This window comes from Phragmites australis, chromosome 11 (assembly GCF_958298935.1).
Source record: "Phragmites australis chromosome 11, lpPhrAust1.1, whole genome shotgun sequence".
Taxonomy (NCBI): Eukaryota; Viridiplantae; Streptophyta; class Magnoliopsida; order Poales; family Poaceae; genus Phragmites; species Phragmites australis.
Window position 1 is genome coordinate 33,675,086 of NC_084931.1, and position 20,574 is coordinate 33,695,659.

A 20,574-nucleotide genomic window follows, 5' to 3' on the forward strand; every position below is an offset into this window, starting at 1 on the left:
TTCTCATATTAATATAATATGCAGCTCTCGTACCGGTTCGATCCAAAAATTGGATGATCTCATGGCTGACCTGAGCCTGAGCCGGTCACATCCATCTCCGGATATAAGAAGCAAATCTTAATACGAAATTATAAGATAGTGCACTTGTTTAGACGGAAAACGACGGTGTTTGACAAGTCTAATCGCCGAGATTACCGCCTTTGTGACCACATGCATCATGCATGATGCCAAAGTGCTCAAGATCTTATTTCCGTGTTCATCAAAGCTGACACATATTTGGTGGGTGCGGTGGGCACTAGGCGTCCCTTTCATGCTGATCTTCTACAAGGATAGAAAGCTAAGGGTTCTACAAAGTGACATCTCGACCACTTGTTGTGTGTGTGGCCTCCTTTCCTTTATGATTTGATGCATGCATTGCAGTTGCAATGGCCTTTTGCTTCATCACGGAGCCACTGTTTCTGCCTTGTCGGAAGAAAGGGTCAGATTCCGTAGGGAAGTTGTTCTGCACAGATGAAATGGGTGGAGAAACAGCTTGAGTTGTGATCACAAACTCATTCTGACCATTTGTTATTAGGATGCCTCTTTGTCACTGTAATTTTTTTATAGGGCCATTACAAATTTACAATGTTATTGCATCTGATGGTAAATTGTACTTGGCCTCTTGATAGTCGCAAGTAATTTTTTATAGGGTCATCACAATGTGCAGTCTGCCTGCATCTTGTGATGTTCCACATGCCAGCAAGACTTTGCACCTTGTAATAAGACTAATCAAACACAAGCTTTCCTACTTTTCGTAGCTTTCTTGCAGGCTTTAGTCTTTAGAGAGAGGGAAAAGGCAGCAAACGTATGCCTTTCTTTTTCTCCCTGAAGTTGACACTAGAATTTAAAACAGACAAGCTCATGAGTTGCAGAGAAATCGTGTGCTAATTGAAGTGCGATTACTGGCGTAAATAAAGTAGCAAAAGCAGAGGACGGACTGAACTTGTGCACTGATCTGGTTGGTGTTCCGGTCAAACAAATACAGGCCATATGGCAAAGTAGTCTATACGCTAGATATATTTTACTGAACGCGGTTACGAGTCACAGAATGTGCCCAAGGCAACAGTTACTCTGGCTAGCTATATTCCAGTTTTCGTTTTGCGATATGATTAGAGATGAGAATCTCAAACATCTTAAAGTGGTATGGTAACAGTCAGTGTTATGTAAGTCTGTAACCAAGGGTAAAAATCCAAAAATAAACAATATATATGACTGTATTTATCAAAATAGATAATATATTGTTGTATTTATAAATTTAACATGTGTATTTGACACCTCATTTACCAAAAATCGATTTTTGATACACTGTACCCAAAAACTACGCCGGCCCCATCATTTTCGGCACACGAGGTGCCGAATATGATCAGGATCGGCTTCCATCGTGTCACCTCGTTGTTGCATCATGTCGCGTTGATGGGTCACTTTGATGATGTCGATGCTTTCGACGTGACTGGTTTGGGTGGTGCTGGATTTTGTGCTAATTACGTCGCGTGATGCCCGCTATAAAGTGGGGAGTGAGGAGGAGGAGGAGAGGCGAGCAGCGGAGCTCAGGCGAGGAGCAGCAGCACAAGGAGAGGAAGAGCAACAACGTGAGGAGAGGAGGAGCAGCAGCGCGAGATCAGTTATAGTAAGTACTTATATTATATAGATAATTAGTACTTAGATTAGTAATAGTAATTAGAGTAAGTAGATTATTTAATATGTTCAATTACATTTGATAAATTATATTAAGTTGATAAATTAGAGTATATAGATTATGTATGTAATTAATATTTAAATTAGTAATAGAAATTAGAGTAAGTAGATTGTTTAATTCGTTCAATTAATAAATTATATTAAATTGATAAATTAGAGTACTTAGATTATATATATATATATATATATATATATATATATATACACACACACACACACACTTAAAAGTAAGTATAGCAATTAGAGTAAGTCATTGTGTATCATACATACATGTAAATAGCTATTTATTACATGTGTGTTTGTTTAGCAGATACGTTATAACTATCCAAATTTATTATAGAGAACGTCTCGTTGTTTGACACGGGAGGCTCATATCAATTCAGAACCGACAGCACATAGAGAGTACAATTGAACTATCTATTGATCTAGATGATCTCAAATCATATGTTATAAGTCTTTTGCGTGTGAACCAATAGTCCTATAATATTGTCGTAGAGGATGTGCGGCCACAACTAGTTCTAAACAGTTCGGTCGTTGTCCGTACGCTGTTCGAGATAATAAGGAACAACGCATGAGCTTTGTACTCACGCATGGTATTGGAGAACATTGAAATGGGGATGTAAGTAAACATAGTATCATGACTGGTGCAAGATGATATAATGACTAGCGTGGAAGGGTCAAGTCAGCATGTGATGCATGAAGAGGAGGGAGAGCATGTCAGGGAGGGCAGTTCCGGTATAGAGGGAACTAAAGTAGACCCTTCTGAGGTAGATGCAGGATACATGGATGATGAAGTCGGTGGTAAGGAGGATGAAGAAGTTGCTAGCAATGATGTGGTGTCGGTGATCTAGTACTTTCATAGTTCTGGGCTGTTGGATTATGCCGTTGTTGAGTATAACATCGTATCTAATTAGGGATTATTTAACTATTTTTGCCACTCTTATCGTGTGCCAATTCAGTCTCTCACTGACATGTGGGGCCACCTGAGTCACTGAAAGTGGGTCAGGGTGTCAAATCTATTGCCACTCAGCTGATAAGAGTGACAAATAGTTAAATGCCTCTCTAAGTAGGGATACCAGAATAGCGACATCTAGGTCGGACAATGGTTTCTTAACCGAGAGGAGGTCATCCACTTTATTAGGAACTATGTTGTAATTATAAGAATAGACCGTAGGTACGTCTGGTCTAACCCTACAAAGTATGAGTTCAGGTGTATCAAACATCCGAAATGTCATTACTTCATACGAGCACATAAGCCAAAATATGAGAACTATTTTATGCTTAGTAGACACACCCCACATACATGCAGCGAAGAGTCTATTAGGAATGTAAGCTACGTCGTTGATGCGAGATTCATAGCCTAACTCCTCATCACTCTTGTTGGCACAGACATATGTTTATCGCTAAAATCCATTATGGAGGAGATGCAGACTAAGACGGGTATGCTGATCAATTAGCACATCGCATGGCGAGCAAAGCAGAAGACATTGAAGATGTTGTTTGGAAGCTTCAAATAGTCTTACAACAATGCTCCGATACTGCTACAAAAGATTGCCATGACGAATCCAAGAACACAGTGTGTCATGACGGATGAGCTGATCAAGCTGGATGATGGGTCATACAACATCACTAACCGATACCTCATTAGGTTTTCTAGTCCTTTGAACAATACATCGAAGCTTTCAGATATTGCAAGCCTGTTGTATGCGTGGATGCCATATTTCTTAGCGGCAAGTACCATAGTAACCTTGTGAAAATAATAGCAGCAAACACAAATAATCAGATCATTCATCTCACGTTTGCAATGGTTGAGAGTGAGAACAATAATAGCTGGTTGTGGTTCCTCACCTCGGTGAGGACACATATCGTGAGCAATAGAGAACACATTTGCATCATATTAGACCGTAACAAGGGCCTTCTTCATGTGTTAGATGTGCTACATGACAGCACAAATCTCTTCATTGCATGACCTGATGTGGAGAGAAGGTGATGCATGTGACACTTGGGCGTGAACCTGTACACAAGGTATCACAACAAGGCTTTTGTAAAGAGGTTCAAAGGGTTAAGTCTTCAGAATCAGCAGGCGAAGTTCAACGAGATGTGGAGAGAGTTAAATAAGACCATTCGCAAGATGATGACAGAGCAAGAAGCATAGAAGGACCATCTGCAGACGCAAATGATGAGGGGGGCAAACTATCATTAGCCGTTCACATGCTATGTTTAGTCAGTGGATAGCAGGAGAGCCGACGGAGCATTGGGCTCTAATCCATAACACTCATGGTGCCATATTAGCACATATCATTTTAATAATCGTATTTTACCTTTTCTTATGCAAAAATCCTTTCTAAAATTATAGTCTCCTATGTTATGCACACCATCATGGCAACGAATATAGCAGAGGCGTTCAACAGTGTCCTAAAGGGTATACAGGGCCACCCATTGTGTGCCATCATTGAGCTTACATTCTATAGAACGGCAGACTACTTTCGAGACAGTGGTATAGCTGCTATGGAGTGCAGCACGTAGTACGCAGATAAGGTGGAGGAAATCATATCCAGAAGGAGAAACAATGCACACTTTTATTGGACTAGGATCTACGACCTGATCAACAATGAACTTGAGATCATGTGCCGCCGTAGGTATACTTCAGGGTATAGCATGGGGGTCGCTGTGCAACAATATCAAATTGGATCTCACGAGGTGAAGTGCACATGCAATAAGTCGAAACTGCATCTATCTCGTGCTCCTATGTCTTCGCTGCTTGCAGGGACATGGCCGACAACGATGGATCATGGTATGTATCATCGTATTTTACGGTCGATGCATTGAGGAGCACATGACTTCCAAAGATGAGTTCCTTCAACATTGGAAGCAGCTACAATCGATCGAGGAGACTAAGTGGGTACCTTATCCCCGAACACGACGCACAGATCCTAGAAGGTCTAGAGCCATGAGGCTGTAAGGTGATATGGATGCAGTAGATGCTGTTGACTGCTTACGCAAGTGCAAAATTTGTAAACAACCTGGTCATGATAGGAGGACGTGCTCGACCTGATAGTAAACTATCAGGCCATGATCGAAATGTATTGTATTAGAGTTATTGCAATTTAGTTTGTATTATGAAGTTAATCGTAGACATGATTTGTATTCTAAATTGTTAGTCACTTATTAGTTGTACTACCTATTTTGTAATATATCGTAATGGTACTGGCATCACATATATGTTCATGTAATATATTGTATGGTACTGGTATCATTATTATTCACGTAATAGCTGTTGTCTTATGTTGTATTTTTTTATTGAAGCATGAATCTTAAAATCATTTTCATGGCTCACGGTAGTCTTCTCGAGCCTCTTCAGCTGCGGTACGACGTGAATCATAGGGGAAGGATGATTTTCACAGGGCAACAGGTACAACGATTATATGTGCTTTTGAATTTCCACGATACTTTGTTACTTACTCAGTACATATATTAGATATCTTAGCAATTGGTTCAGTTACGTGCGAGGAGTGTGTACATGATTAAGGAGTTAGACCCATGGCAGACTACTACCATTCGCTCTCATGATAGTCGGAGCTCCTATGGCGGGCATGTAAGATCTAGGATACCGACTAGAGAGGGTGGATAGACGGTTTTAAAACTAATTGATAAGCGATCGACCAAACTTGTGGAAATAAACTAAAGATCACTAGAGCAATATGAAAACAAACTAAAGATCACTTGAGAATTTTCAAGGTTTGCAATCCTAGGGTGACATGTAACAATTTATATTCTAAAAAGATAAATTGCATAAAGTAAATTGCATTAAAGTAAATAGCTCAAAAGATGACACACAAAATTTATCTCGTGTTATCGATGATTTGCCAATCACCCTTAATCCACTTTGAGATGAGTTCAAACTTCTAACCGCTTCTCTATCAAGTATCCAATTCTCACACGAGAAATGGCTCATACTAAGAAACTTAATTTTAAGCCGGCATAGAATAAGAACTACTCAGTACATCGATTTCACTAGAGTAGCACTTTGCCTCTCCGGGAATGTGTGCTTAAAGCCTATCACAATCACCATCATGGCTCCTTCACAATCCTCTTTGAAGGGCTCAACAGCGCAACAACCTTTAAGTCATCTAGGAGGCGGCAACCTACATGAGTAACAAGTCGATGACACTTGCTTGAAGGATCACTAGTGCCCTAATGCTCAAACTCTTCAAAGTTATGCACTAGATGCTCTCACATGCTCAAAAATATAACCACTAAGCCAAGAGAGGGAGAGGAGAAAGGCAAAAGATCAAATGAGTTGTGGTGAAGTGCTAGCTCCCTCCCTTGAACCAGCCAAGTGACTATATATAGGCCACACTCCAAAATGGGGACCGTTTCTATTAATTTGACACTTCTGCGACACTAGCGATTAGACCACAGGTCAACTGACGGTTAGATCGCCATCCGTTCAACGATTATAAAGTTGTGATGATTACTTCTGACATAGCATGGCAGCCAGACCGCCAACCCTCTCGGTCAGACCACGAGCAAGGAATAGAGTACCAAAACTCTCTATTCCTGGACGATCAGACCAGCCATGCCCGGTGGTCAGACCGCCAGTCGGAGCAGAGGGTCTAAACCCCTCTATTCCTTGGGGGTCAGACCGGGCCGAGCCACGGTCAGACCAGGACTAAAGTCCGAACATATCTCAAAACTCCAAGCAGTCTAGGAGGTGGCAACCTCCAAGAGTAACAAGTCGACGACACTTACTTGAAGGATCACTATTGCCCCAATGCTCAAACTCTTCAAAGTTTTGCACTAGAAGCTCTCACACTCTCAAAAATACAACCACTAAGCCAAGAGACAGAGAGAGAGGAGAAAGGCAAGAACTCAAATGAGTTGTAGTGAAGTGCTAGCTCCCTACCTTGAACCAGCCAAGCAACTATATATAGGCCACACTTCAAAATATGATCGATTCTATTGATTTGACACTTCTACGACATTGGCGGTTAGATCGTAGGCCAACTGGCGGCCAAACCACCAGCCGTCCAATGGCTATAAAGTTGTGATGATTACTTCTGACACAGGCTGGCAATTAGACCACCAACCCTCTCGGTTAGACCGTGAGCAAGGAATAGAGTACCAAAACTCCTTATTCCGGGCGGTCAGACCGGCCACACCTGGCGGTCAGACCGCCAGCCAGAGCATAGGGTCTGAACCCCTCTGTTTCTTAGCGATCTAACCAGGCCACGCCACGGTCAGATTGGGACTAAGGTACAAACAAATCTCAAATATGATTATACAGTGGTCAGACCGGCACCCTTCGATCATACCGCAACACTTGAAACTTGAACAGAACAGCATTTTCTATACAGTGGTCAGACCGCCACAACTCAAAAATACTAAAAGGTCGTCTTTCTTTGGTATCTCTCAAATGAAATTTTCCACTCTATATAAAATACAAGTTTGAGCAATTGTGGCACTTTAGATATATCAAGTAAATACACATCAACCCATCTTAATAGTACGTCACTTATCCTATCAATCTGGTAAATTTTCTTCTCTAATCTCCTTTGACCGGCAAAAGAAAATACCCTGTAATTATACATTTGCCTTGAGCTAGCCATTTTCATATTTTTCACACATGCTTCATCTAGCTTTGCAACACCTTTGTGACTAACATTTTTATAACTCAAATAAACATATTAATCCATAAATTTCTTATTGTCATTGCTTCAGGGAGGTGGCAGGACACCTCTCCCGCCGATTTAGACATCACTGCTCATAGGTCTCATCAACCGGTGATATTCTGAGACACACACGTTCCACTTTTTTTTTGTGAGATGGTCGTAACATTGAGGGACGTGCTCATGCTGACCGAGCTGCCGATCAGGGGCGCCCTGTTAGTAGTTTCACAACCAGCAAAGGAGCGATGAAAGCGTTACATTCATGGCAGATAATTATTTGTTATGTAATACATTTCATATGTTCTAGTGCTATTCATGCTTCATTGACCCTCTGCATCTTTTAGGTTTGGTGTGCAATATGACATGAAGGATGTTGGCATCTCCATGTCTTGAATTCATAGGCTGTCACAGTTCGATCTATGCCCACTAGATGCGGATGAGACTATAGTTATGCAACATTATAAGGTGTACTTATACATCCTGCTGGGAGGCATCATATTCTGTACCACGGTAGATGATTATGTCCCCCTCATATTGTATGGTTAGCAGGTCAGCTTGCGTTACGTCCTTATGAGCCGACATATTACAGTTGGGGATCTGTTATGCTGACTGTTACATACAAGCTGAGATGGAGTCAGCAGCAAGACTATGGTAAATACTCTCGGGTGATCAGTTATTTGGACGTCCTCAATGCCGATATCGTGGAGTGAGATCCATGGCATGGCATGAGTAGCCAAAATTGCGACTATAGGGAGCATGTCTATCACGTCCCAAAATTTTAATCACATGATTAAGCATTCATAATCATTATGGCATTATGTTTATGAGTATTTGTTTGATAACTTGAGTTTAAATATGTTTCAAAAATACTTGGAGGTAGTTTAGAGCCTTTAGAAAATCCCTAAATGCCTTAGAGATGAAGAAGAATAGAAAGGGGAAATAGAATCAAGTTTTCTGCACAAAATTGCTCTTTTGGTCTGACTGAGATTACCTATGGTCTGACCACCAGGGGCAGCCACGTAGCCTTACCACGTAGGCTTCCCGCGATCTGACCGACCCTTCCCTCAGTCTAACCTCCGCACCTCAGAGGCTTCACTTAAGTAAATCGGCCAAGTCTCTCACACTCTCACTCCTTCAACCACACCAAGAGAGATGGAGAGATCACCTCGATGTCTACGATGACCGGAGATCGACAGAGGGAATTTCCTCGAGCTCCCCGAAGACTTCCTAGAGCTCATCACCTTCATCCTCTTCGTTGGAGGAGTTTCTATGCGTATTTCTTCCACCTCAAACCACAAACCACCCAGGAGCCCGATCTCCAAATCAGAGCTTTCACAGAGTGATCCCCTCCAATAAAAGGCTTCCCTACGCTAAGCTGAGATGTCTCCTACCATTTTTTCATTGTTTACAAGCTCTAATCTATCCCTATTCCATTTAGACTTAAGCTTAACTCCAACCTAAGGCTTATCCATGGGGTATTTTGAGTTTAGCTCAGTGAATGTTATCCAAATCACTTTAGAATCACTCCACTAGTTCCACAGAGCATTTTAGTACCCTTCGTGATCGAATGTTTCACCGGAGCCTTCACCGATGGCCTCGCAAAGTGGAGCCAGCAGGGTCACGTGGTCAAACCGCCATCAGGGATGGTCTGACCGCCAGATGACGGTCTGATCGCCGACATACCGTCAGACTGACCGCTAGACACCAAAACCTTCTATAGGCCGACGGTTAGACCACCACCTCTACGTCGGTTTGACCACCAGCCATTCAAGTTTATATGTACTTAGGTTACCTTGCCCGAGGTTTCAAACTTCAGAACCTAATCAGTTGGCGGTCTTTTGTAAATGTTTTTGAAACACGACACTCTATTGCTATCCAATTATGCATCATTTGCATGATTTTTTATTGTTAATTTGTTTATTCAATGTATTCTTGATTCGTTTAGAAAGCATTAAGACTGAAGCATCAGCACCGTAAGTTTTCTGCAGCTCTCTTGCACGTTCGATTGGTTGCCGATCATATCGGAGTTCGTTTGGATGCGGGACAATTTTGGGCAGTTATTTATGGGCTCTCAAGGCTCGGCAGCCCAGCATTTTGTTTGGGCTTTCACATGCCGAACGCGTCATCCTTGCCCTGCCGATGTCGCTGCAGCAACAATGCCGTCAGGTTCTCGCGGTCCATGCTGCCGCCATTTTGTATCAAACGAGTAACTGTTGGAGAAATGCAAGGGCGCCAGAGGATCGATCGGTGTCCATTCTTAGCCAGCTATGGCGTCCTCTCCTTTTGCAAAGAGGAATGCCGAAACCTCGGGAGCTCGGCCCAACAGCGTAGGAGCAAGCAAGAATTCAGGATCGATCAATTCATGGAGCAGCTGCGTCAGGTGGGCGAGGCCCTCGGCGGCATCCACGCGCTCATGGCCTTCAGCGACGACCTCCGCATCAACCCGCGCCAGTGCCGCCTCCTCGCCGACGCCTGCGCGCTCGCCTTCGCTGCCGTCGCCGCCGAGGTCCGCGCCCACCTCCGCTTCGACGAGCGCATGACAAAGTGGAAGCCCCTCGAGAGCCCACTCCGCGAGCTCCACCGCGCCGTGCGCGACGCCGAGGGCTACGTCCGGCACTGCCTCGAGCCGCGGGACTGGTGGGCGCGCGCCGCCGCGGCCACCCACGGCGCCGAGTGCGTCGAGCAGCACCTGCACAACTTGCTCTGGTGCGTCGCCGTCGTGCTCGAGGCCGTTGAGGTTGCCTCAGAGGTCACGGGATCCGACCCAGACGAACTCGCACGGAGGCGGCTGCTGTTCGCCAAGGACTACGACAGGGATATGCTCGAGCCCAGACTCTTCCAGCAGAAGCTTGGCGGGAGGTACCTGGCCACGCATGAGCTCGACGCCAGGATGGACATGGCGTGGAAGGAGGACAGGTGGCTGCTGTCCCAGCTGCTCGAGGAAAGGAAGAGTCTGGCGTCGCCGGAGCCGTTGACGCGGCACGAGCACCGGCTCGCCGACCTCCTGGCGGCGCCTCGGGGGAAGGTGCACGCGGCGTCGGTGCTCCTGCAGGGCGACTTCCACGTGCGGAGGCGCCTCGTGGGGAACCTCAAGGAGGTGCAGTGGATGGGTGAGGCCTTCGCGGTGAAGCATTTCGTCGGCGCCGACGCCGACGCCGTGGGCTCCGAGGTCACGCTGCTCACGTCCGTGGCGCACCCGAACGTCGCGCACTGCCGTTACTGCTTCCACGACGAGGACAAAAGGGAGTTCTTCCTCGTCATGGACCAGCTCATGACCAAGGACCTCGGCAGCTACGTCAAGGAGGTGAACAGCGCCAAGCGCCGGATACCGTTCCCGCTCATCGTCGCCGTCGACGTCATGCTCCAGATAGCACGCGGCATGGAATACCTGCACTCCAAGAAGATCTACCACGGGGAGCTAATCCCATCGAACGTGCTCGTCAAGACGCGGCACGCCGACGCGCACCTGCACGTCAAGGTCGCCGGGTTCGGCCAATCCAAAGTGACGGCGACCAGCCCCAGGCCCAGCCCGAGGGCATCGGCAAATGCAAATGCAAATAACGCCAATGTCAACCCTTGCATCTGGTACGCGCCGGAGGTGCTCGAGCAGGAGGGCTCCGGGCAGCCTTCGGCCAAGTGCACGGAGAAGGCCGACGTTTACAGCTTCGCGATGATCTGCTTCGAGCTCCTGACCGGCAAGATCCCGTTCGAGGACAACCACCTTCAGGGCGAGCACATGGGCAAGAACATTCTCGCCGGCGAGAGGCCTCTGTTCCCGTTCCAGTCGCCCAAGTACCTCACCAGCCTCACCAAGCGGTGCTGGCACGCCGACCCGGCGCAGCGGCCAGCGTTCGCGTCCATCTGCCGCGTCCTCCGCTACGTCAAGCGGTTCCTTGTCATGAACCCGGCGGACCAGGGCCAGCCCAACGCGCCGGCACCGACGCCGCCGTTCGATTACCTCGACATCGAGGCGAACCTGCTGAGGAGGTTCCCGGCATGGCAGGGGAATGCGGCGCCGCGCGTCTCCGACGTGCCGTTCCAGATGTACGCGTACAGGGTCATGGAGAAGGAGAAGACAAGGGCGATCCTGCAGATCAACAGAGACAAGGCCTCGGACTCCAGCAGCGACGGCAACTCGCTGTGTGGAGACGACAGTGGCATTGGGTTCGGGACGATGTCGCCGGATGCCGACGCGCTGTCGGTATCGAGCCGAAGCACGACGCGGTCGCTGCCGGACCGGACCAGCAGCAGGAAGGCGTCGCCTGGGAAGCTGGATGGCAAGGTCACCTCCAGGCTAGCAGGCAAGCTTCCTGTCCATGTTGCTCCTTCACTCCATTTCCATGGTTGACCTACTGTGTAGGATGATGCTATGGAAACGGTGCTGCAGGGCCGCCGCAGAAGTCGAAGTCGATGGGCGTGGTGAGGCCGCCGCAAATCGCCAGGCGAACGCCGAGGATAAAGTCCGACGGCCATCTGAATTCTGCCGTGGTTCCTCCATCGCGGCGGCGCATGTCCAGCGGGGGGCATGCTTCAGACTCCGAAGTAGCCTAGGATTGAGAATGCATTTGGGTTGTATTTCCATGAACTTATTTATTATTATTAGACCATTGCTTGTGACAATTGCTTTACAAATATCAGAACAAGTTTGAAAATAGAAGTACAGCACGTCCGGAAAGTGTGGCATTTCTCCGGTCAAGTAATGTAAAGAATTAATCAGACTAATGTTCTACGAGTCGTAAACAAGCGACAGACGAGAAACAGGAATGCAAGAAAATGCATATGCATAGACAACATCGACCAGTCACCACAATAACCAAACATTTGAATTGACACATCGAATAGAATCACTTTTGTCATATAAGCAAACCAAACGCTTGAAAGTAAAGTGAGACAGAAAATCATTAGAATCAACTATTAGCAGCACACAATACTGCTTTAAGTTCAATATCGATACATCAACATCGAGTAAGGCAACAATTTATCCTGAAGCCAGTAGTAGGATATATCAATTTAGGATATGACTTTATGAGTAAGGCAAATGCTTAAAGCTTTACAGCCAACTTATTATTTCCCCATGATCCAGCAACAATTTAGGACCTGAAGCCAGTAGTAGGATATATCAACCTGTGCTGAGAGGGCCTCCTTATGCTGAATGGAGCCGCAGTCATATCCTTCTACTCGCCCTGCCTACAAAAACAGAACTCAACACCTACAAAAATAGCAGTTGATAACGGCCAGCACTAACACCAACTCAGTCTGATATCCTCATCTCTACTCCTAGCACATCCTTCACAACTTCATAAGTGACAAATGCAATGGCAATCGAGGGCACCACCTGAAACACAACGCACGGGCAGAATTTTAGAAACAACAAACAACGTTCAACAATTTAGCTTATAGAAATTAGAACTTTTCATTAGAAAGATTACCTTCACTGAATTTGGCACAAGACCCTTGTACAGAGCACCGAAGCCTTCATGACGAACAGTTTTCCTGAATGCATCAATCATGCCATTGTACTGGAGTGCCTCTTTGCTTTGTCCAGTAATAATAGAATCAGCATGGTTCCAACCAACCATCTGCATTCTTCTCCTGATGACATCAAGAGGATACGCAACAGTCTGGCCAATAGTTCCAGCCACAGCTCCGCAACCAAGCCTCGTAACTACATGCAACTCGTTGTCATTTGCAAGTCCAAATAGATTTGTCTGGAGTATCCAGTCCTTAAGGGACTCGTATACAGCAAAGTTGAGGCCAACATACGGAACCTGCATGAAGATGACAAAGCATAAAGTGGTAAGCGCTCATCAGCAAGGTGCAAGGCACAAGAGTATAAAGTGATAAGCTAGTTACAAGAAACCTACTACTCCGATCACAGATGGAAGCCAGCCTCTGTACAAAGCACGGAAGCCTTCTTCACGGTAGACTGTACCCAGTGCATGAAACATACCACGGTACTGGTAGGGAGACTTGTCTGTCTGCATATGTGAGTTCAGAGTCAACAAAAAAGCAAACGAAATGAAATATAAGTTCATAGCAGCTTATAGATAGCTACAGTTAACAGTCTCGTGGTGCTGGAAAGCAATGAAAACCTCACAGTACCTGAACAGTAATCCTACCCCTAACCATATCCATCGGGTAAGTAGCAGACATGGCTATTATACCAGCACAAGCTCCAGCTCCAAGGCGCAAAACTGGAGTAAGCTGAGCATCCTCTGTGCAACATAGAAGTGATTCAGAAACTTTTATCAATTTCATATGACAATACAGTCAAACATGAAACCAATTATTTAATTTCTAGATCATGCATGTAAGAAATAATTTTGCAGTACAAAGGGCATCCAATTTGCAAATGGTGATATCATTGTGAGTGAAACTTTTGAACTGTGTGTAATCTCTAAATGTCAATACATAGCAAATAACAAGTAATATGTGTTTCGAGGAGTTGCAAATGGTATCATGGAACTGAACATGCAAAACCATGTTTTGGGCATGGTATGGATGTATAGTGCATTGTGAACTGACCGAACTAGCAAAAGACGTGGTGATGAGTGCTGACATTGGGCACACAGAGGTGCTACTAGTGTTCTACCTATTTTCCCCAGTATATATGCAATCCTGAAAAACGTTAGGTTCTGTGACCTTTAGCTACATAATTGACGAGTTGATCAAGAAAGAAGAAGACACTTTCAGGCTAAAGTAGTTGAGAAACCAAGTTACATAATGTTTTCAGCCTTAAACCATTGCAAGAATGACAGAGTTGGCAACAGATGAAAGACACGTATAAGGCCATAAGAAATGAAATTTTGTAGATGCCTACAAGACATTCAATAGAACTCCCAATTCATGCATTAGGGATGTTCTCGGTTCCTAAATCCATTGTTCTCAAAACATTCACAAAAGTGCAAATAGTGCTTAGAAGTAAGACTTAGGTAAAACCAAGCTCCTATGCAACAAGAGAATCTACCAACTGGGATCTGATAAAAACTAAGAAGATATACTTAGATCTGATAAAACAAGTTTCCTATATCATTGTCACAAATTTCAACTAAAGATTTGTATAAAAAAATGTTTTTTTAAAAGAAACTCTTTGAAATGACAGTACCCTATATCGTAGTTACTGACAGAACCTGTCAATATTGTCAGATACATTAGCCAAAATTTTACAAAGACAAGATCTCCTCTAATTTTTTTTCTCACAAAAAAAGGTGAAGACAGTAGAGCTGTCACTGGAAAGGCCTGTGCAATAACATGATGACAAATCTCCACTAGGAAATATACGAGTATGCAGGAAAACTAATTTGTTCAGTGACATAATGGCAGAAAAGGCATACCATCCCCAGTCTGTTGACGGTAAAACCACAAAATTCCCCTGTGAAAAAAAGATAGAGAAAGGAAACAACGAATTAATATTGATTTGCATGACATTTAGAACATATGAACAGTGAAATAAAAAGAAAGTGCTTCTAACCAATTTCAGGACAAAATAGTTTGATCGTGCAGCAGAAAAAGGGTCTGCAAACTACAGATACCAGGTAGGTGGTGGCAGAACAGGAAAACGTAAGTCAAGAGTAATTGCAAACAAGACCATACTTTGATGCCTGCTCGTAGCTGAAAAATTTCACGGCAGAATTTGGAACAATCCTTGCACAATTGGTACCATTGCCCTTGAAAAGTCCACGGAGGCCCTCGGTTCTCCATATATACTTAAGACCTTGAACTGTACCATTGTATTTGATGCTGTGAGGATTTTGAACCTGCATAATCAGTGCAAGATGAGTGAGAGGTCAAATCCACGTAATTTAGACACACCCATCATATCTGTGCAAACTGCATGAACACACGGGCAACTTTAGCAACCTTTTAACTAGGGTTGAGCAACAAATGCAATCTCTTTAACTTAACATTATATCTCACAATGCTTCACTTTCCACAACCAGAGCAGTCTATGTGCACCAAAAGGGAATCATTCTCAAAAAAGCTACACAAAGAAGGCAAGCTACTTTACTTGCATTAATAATAAAAAGTAAGACAGGTCTTGCAATTAGAATATATAAAGCATATAAAATACATTGATACATTGAAATGGTGGAGATTTAATTTGCATACTGTGTCCATGTCAATTAGTATTGGGTTGATTAGATCCATGCCATTATAAATTTATCGGTTTTGAAATATACCACTACAAAGGTCGAAATCAGATCAGCGCCATTATAATTTCTCTCTAGTCTGAAACATGCCATTGATATACGTATTTTGCATGTATTTTACATGTATTGGACATAAATGCCCTTATCTTCAACCTACCATCTCTCCCTTACCTTTTCTTCCTCCTAGCCAAACCAGTCCATCCATCAGTCGCCGGCGAAGGCCGCATCTGGCTCCCTGTCCCCATCTCCCTGCTGCTCCTCTCCTCGTCCGGCGCAATCTCCCCTCTCATGGCCACTGTCGTCCACATCGTGGATGGCCTCGTCCCTCGTCTTTGATGTCCTCCACCGACCTCAACTCCCTCCGCTAGGCCGTGGGAAGCCGAGGAACCCAGTGGCAGCACCACGAAGCTGGCCGCGTCGGTGGACTCGCCGTCACCGCCGTCCACATTGCACTCCTCCTCGGCCCCTGCAACCCACACCCTAGCGCCGAGATGGCGCTCCTGGCGGCACAGTGCTAACCATGGCGACGGCATTGGCTGGCCTCCTGGCGGCAAACAACGTGGACTGGGATAAGTAGCAGGAGCATCAGCGCACACATGCAAACCTGTTCGAGGCACTCACAGCCGCTGGAGACGACCGAAAGGCGGTCTACGACGGCGTACGGCGACAGCTGTACTGCAGTGGCTCGGTACAGCGCATCGGCCTGCTCAAGGGCATCTAAAGCATCTACGCAGGCATGCGAACTCGATGGCGTGCCTCTTGGCCGATGGATCTGGTCGGAAGATAGCCGACGACGAGCACAGAGGTGGCGACAACGGGGGGTTCACATGGACGGGCACGCCGGCGTCGGGCCAAAGCCAAACTGGCGCGCGCACAAGGAAGAGAAGGGCGTGGGGAAGCTCACCGTGCACTGGGTTGGGCGGGGAAAAGCTTTGCAGCGACGGTTTGTCGGCGTGGCCAAAGTGAAGCCACCGAAGTTGGGGAAGAAAGCGGCGGCGCGGCTGTGCTGCTTTGCTACGCTCGGTTGAGAAGGAGAGAGGAAGTAGAAGGCTTGCGCACGAGAGAGAGTGAGGGAGAGATGTCAGGGCACCACTGTGATGCACGAGCTCATCCAAAACTCCGAGGTCGCCGACGCCGCTCGCGTACGCCAGTCATGCCACTCGGATTTGGACCTCCCCTATCCTGATCCACTAGGATCTGGTTTGTCCTGGGTCCTCCAGAGAAAGTGATGGTTCACCGGAGGTGGACTTGGTTGGTGGCGACCATGGCGGATGGGGAAGGGACTGAGGAAATGGATGGGCTAGAGGAGAAGATGAGGGCATTATGGTCCAATTTTTTTACAAAATGGCATGTTTCAACTAGACACCGAATAATAATGACATGTTTCTAATTTCAACCTTTGCAGTGGCATATTTCAAAACCGGAGAATTTATAATGGCATGGATCTAATTAGCCATAGTATTAAGCTAACACTAGCATATGTTGAACCGACCAAAATAAAATGCTATTACCATATTAAGCAGGGAAATACTTCACATACTACTACAACTCCCTTAGAACCCATGTTTTTAAGCCCTTTGATTACCACCAAATGATTTGAGCCATGTGATCCTGATTTGTAAAGGAGTTGTACAAAGTGGGTTGTGTATATAGTAGTGCTACCGTAAAAAGAAGAATCTATGAAAATCCATTAGCCCCATTATTCAATAATCATGACGCTAACAAGTCAGTAGATAATAGAAAATCAAGTACACAAGAAATTCACCTGAAGCAAGATTTTCAATCGTTCAAGCGGGGCAACAGCAGTACGAGACCTGTGTAAAGTATAAAAATAAAATGATTCAGAATCATAAATAGATACGACAATGGCAACATTTTTTAGCCAGTCCTAACAAAGTAAGACAATATCAAGTCACCATAGTCTTTTACCAACCAAACATATATCACATAAATTAAACACTAGTAGGCATTTAGTGGCTCAGATTAGATGATGACAGATGACAATAGGAAAACAAAAAACACAATATTCACAAATGCTGAGTGCCTCGAAATAAAATCACAAAATGGAAAGTAATTGGATATCGACATCAACAGGTAAACTGAGTTGCAGAGAATCTGTGGTGAATCATTCTTTTTTGAGGTAGATTTGTTGGCTACTAACAAAACCAAACAGACACATCAAAATGTCCAAAATATTACAAGTTATTTAATACTCCCTCCGTTCAGAAATTGTAGGCGTATTTCTTTTGGCTAAGTATTCGAAGTTAGATTTTGACTAATATTTTCTCACAAAATATATCATTTATAGCTACAAAACCTATATAGTGTGAAATCATTTTGGATTGTGGAGGTAGTTGCATAATTTTTATACACTAGACATTCTTATAATTTGATTCAATGTTAGTAAAAAGTACACAAAGTTTGACTTTTCCAAAATAAAATGCGCCAACTATTTCTGAACAGAGGTGTAACAATAATGGAAAGTAACAAAATGCATAAGTGACAAGCACTGAATTTACGCTCATAGGGGTGAGCAAGCCAGTGTTAGCTCGTCCACCATTATGGCAATTGGCAGAACACAAACATTCATATGGAACTGAACCTTTTCCGGTGGAATCTGTCTGAGCAATTAATAATAGATCATCAGCAAATCAATGGTTCGCGTGGTTTCCCAGCGGATCAAATCAACATATGAGTCAACGAAACGAGATCTGAGTGGCTAGCGTGTAGGGTTTAAGCCCTCGAATCCAACGCAGATCACACGCACCGCACCAAACGATCGCGCTTTTATTGAAGCCACGTCAACCACACACGCATCACAAAACCTACCGGCACGGAAATCCTCAATTCCCTAAACCTCGGCCAGCACGATGCCAACACGGATCAAACGCCAATCTAATAACAAAACCTTAGCGAACCGAATCCACTCCGGCAGCCACCCACTGACTGAGGCACATGAAGAGAAATCCAAATCCGAGAGGAAGAAGACGACGACGAAGAGAATCAGAGTGGGGATTGAACTCACACTCCACCGGCGACGCCGCCTGCGACTAGCGACTTGCAGATGGTGAGGACCTGGTGGCCGGGCCCCTTGACCCCCTCCCGCGCGAGCTTGGCCTCCTCCGCCAGGTTCACGATGGTGGTGACGGCTGTGTCGCCCCTACTCTTCCCCACCACGTCCTCCGACGCCATCTCTCCCCCGCCGCGCGCGCCCCTCACCGCCCGGATCGCCAGGAGGAGGACGAGGTTGGGGTTTCGGTGGCGGCGGCGGCGGGATGGGAGCGAGCGAGCGTGTGCGGTGAGGGGGGCACAGAGAGGTGGTGACTATTAAGCTACTGTATTTCGACGAAATGCTACGTTCACGCGATTGTACAGTAGGCTCTGTGTCAATGCACGTGGGACCAGCAACGGGATGTCGGTAAGGTGGGTCCATCTTGCAGTGACAGTGGAGTGAGTGGGTGCGTGTCGCTGTTTCGTGGCTTTGTAATCTTTTGTGGGGGAGGTAGCGGACGGGGAGATCTCGCCGTCGTCCCCGCGGGATCATCCTTGGGATGGACGACAGGGGCCCACATGTCAGCGGAACACGCAGAGCAGTGGATTAGCGAGACAGGAGCTTAACGGAAACCTAGATCCTTCGGGACGGCGTTTTTCTTTTTTCCCCTAAAAAAAGGCATATGAAAAATGCAGTCAAATTTTGACTCTCCAAGAAACCCTGAAATGAAACCGAAATTCCCGTGGCATTGGATCCATCCATCCATCCATCCAGTTGCGCCAAGCGCTTGCGTTCTCGTTCACTAATCAATCACAATCGATCCATCAATGGTGGGCCCGAGCAACAAACAAGCTCCTCTGGTCTGGACTGCGCAACTGCAGTCTGGATCACGGAAAATGGGGCCGCCGTCTTCTCTCGTCGGCGTCTAATATTCGTGGACCGGAATGCGTTGGAATTTTTTTATTTTTCTCAATATTTGTAAAATTACATGTTTGTTTTAAAAACTTTCAAGACTAGCCTATTATCGTCTGTTGACTCACCAGAGTAAGGTCTTACTTTATAAATGGGTGAGCATCATTTACACATTTCATATCATATTTTTTGTTGTTTAATTTTACAATATAAAACTATCGTCGAAATGATATCGCTTATTGAGCCACATCATCATTCATGATCTAATTGGTAGGTAGCTAGTCACTCGGTCACCTCATTATACGTATACTCCTATGACATCTAATTCACCTCGTTCACAAATAAGGTTGTTAAAGTTATAATTATTCATGTTCGTAGGAACAGGAACGTCATACAATATGTCATAATCAGAAGCTTCGATGATCCGAATATCATCTCGCTCCATAGTGTAATTAGAGAAGGGATTTGTTCCACCTCGTCTACCTCGTCTGTGCGTTCAATCGGATTATCCGATAACTCAACAGCGTCTGATTCATCATTCTCGTTACTTTCCCCTCATCAAACTCTTCAGCATCGTCCTCCTCCTCTTTTGCGTACCCCTCACCCTACATCTCCCTACTTCTCTCCATATTCTTTCATAGCACAAGCAACATAGATGGCCAATTTATTCTCATTACATCATATAGGTATATTCTCCATACTTGATTTTTTCTGAGCAAGTATACCTCCCAATATACACCATATCCCATGCAGTTAACCACAATGCTAATGATCATTTGTTGAACTTCAGGGTCTATTTTAAAACCTCGTATCAACTAGCCATATAAATGCCCAACACTTTTCTGCATAGATCTAAAAATACCATTGTCCATTAACTCAAAGATCGGTAGTACTATCTTTTTTAGAACATAAATATTTCACTATTTCCATAAAAATTCACAAAACAACCGCTTAATCGACATAACTGCCAACCATCAACATAAAAACTCACCATTATATTCCAAGAGAAAAAAATACATACATAAATCTACATCTACAATAATACAGGATTGAATAAAAACACGATCCAACATTTAATCTATATTACAACCAAAAAAAATCCAAATCATTACATCAA

General features: G+C 44.9%; 2 protein-coding genes across 2 annotated transcripts; one reads left to right on the forward strand and one right to left on the reverse strand.

Moving 5' to 3' along the window:
* The first annotated feature begins 9,653 nt into the window (after positions 1–9,653).
* Positions 9,654–11,954, forward strand: LOC133884960 (uncharacterized). Its single transcript, XM_062324576.1, has 2 exons — positions 9,654–11,746; positions 11,791–11,954. Exons 1-2 carry the CDS (start codon positions 9,766–9,768, stop codon positions 11,952–11,954), a joined length of 2,145 nt encoding a protein of 714 aa, XP_062180560.1. The 5' UTR covers positions 9,654–9,765.
* Positions 11,955–12,284: 330 nt separating this feature from the next.
* On the reverse strand, positions 12,285–18,876 carry LOC133884962 (mitochondrial adenine nucleotide transporter ADNT1-like). The gene is made up of 8 exons (XM_062324577.1): positions 18,579–18,876; positions 17,319–17,367; positions 14,997–15,160; positions 14,738–14,775; positions 13,506–13,618; positions 13,268–13,381; positions 12,833–13,171; positions 12,285–12,738 (listed from the first exon to the last, which is right to left on the reverse strand). Exons 1-8 carry the CDS (start codon positions 18,743–18,745, stop codon positions 12,655–12,657), a joined length of 1,068 nt encoding a protein of 355 aa, XP_062180561.1. The 5' UTR covers positions 18,746–18,876; the 3' UTR covers positions 12,285–12,654.
* Between the last annotated feature and the right edge of the window lie 1,698 nt (positions 18,877–20,574).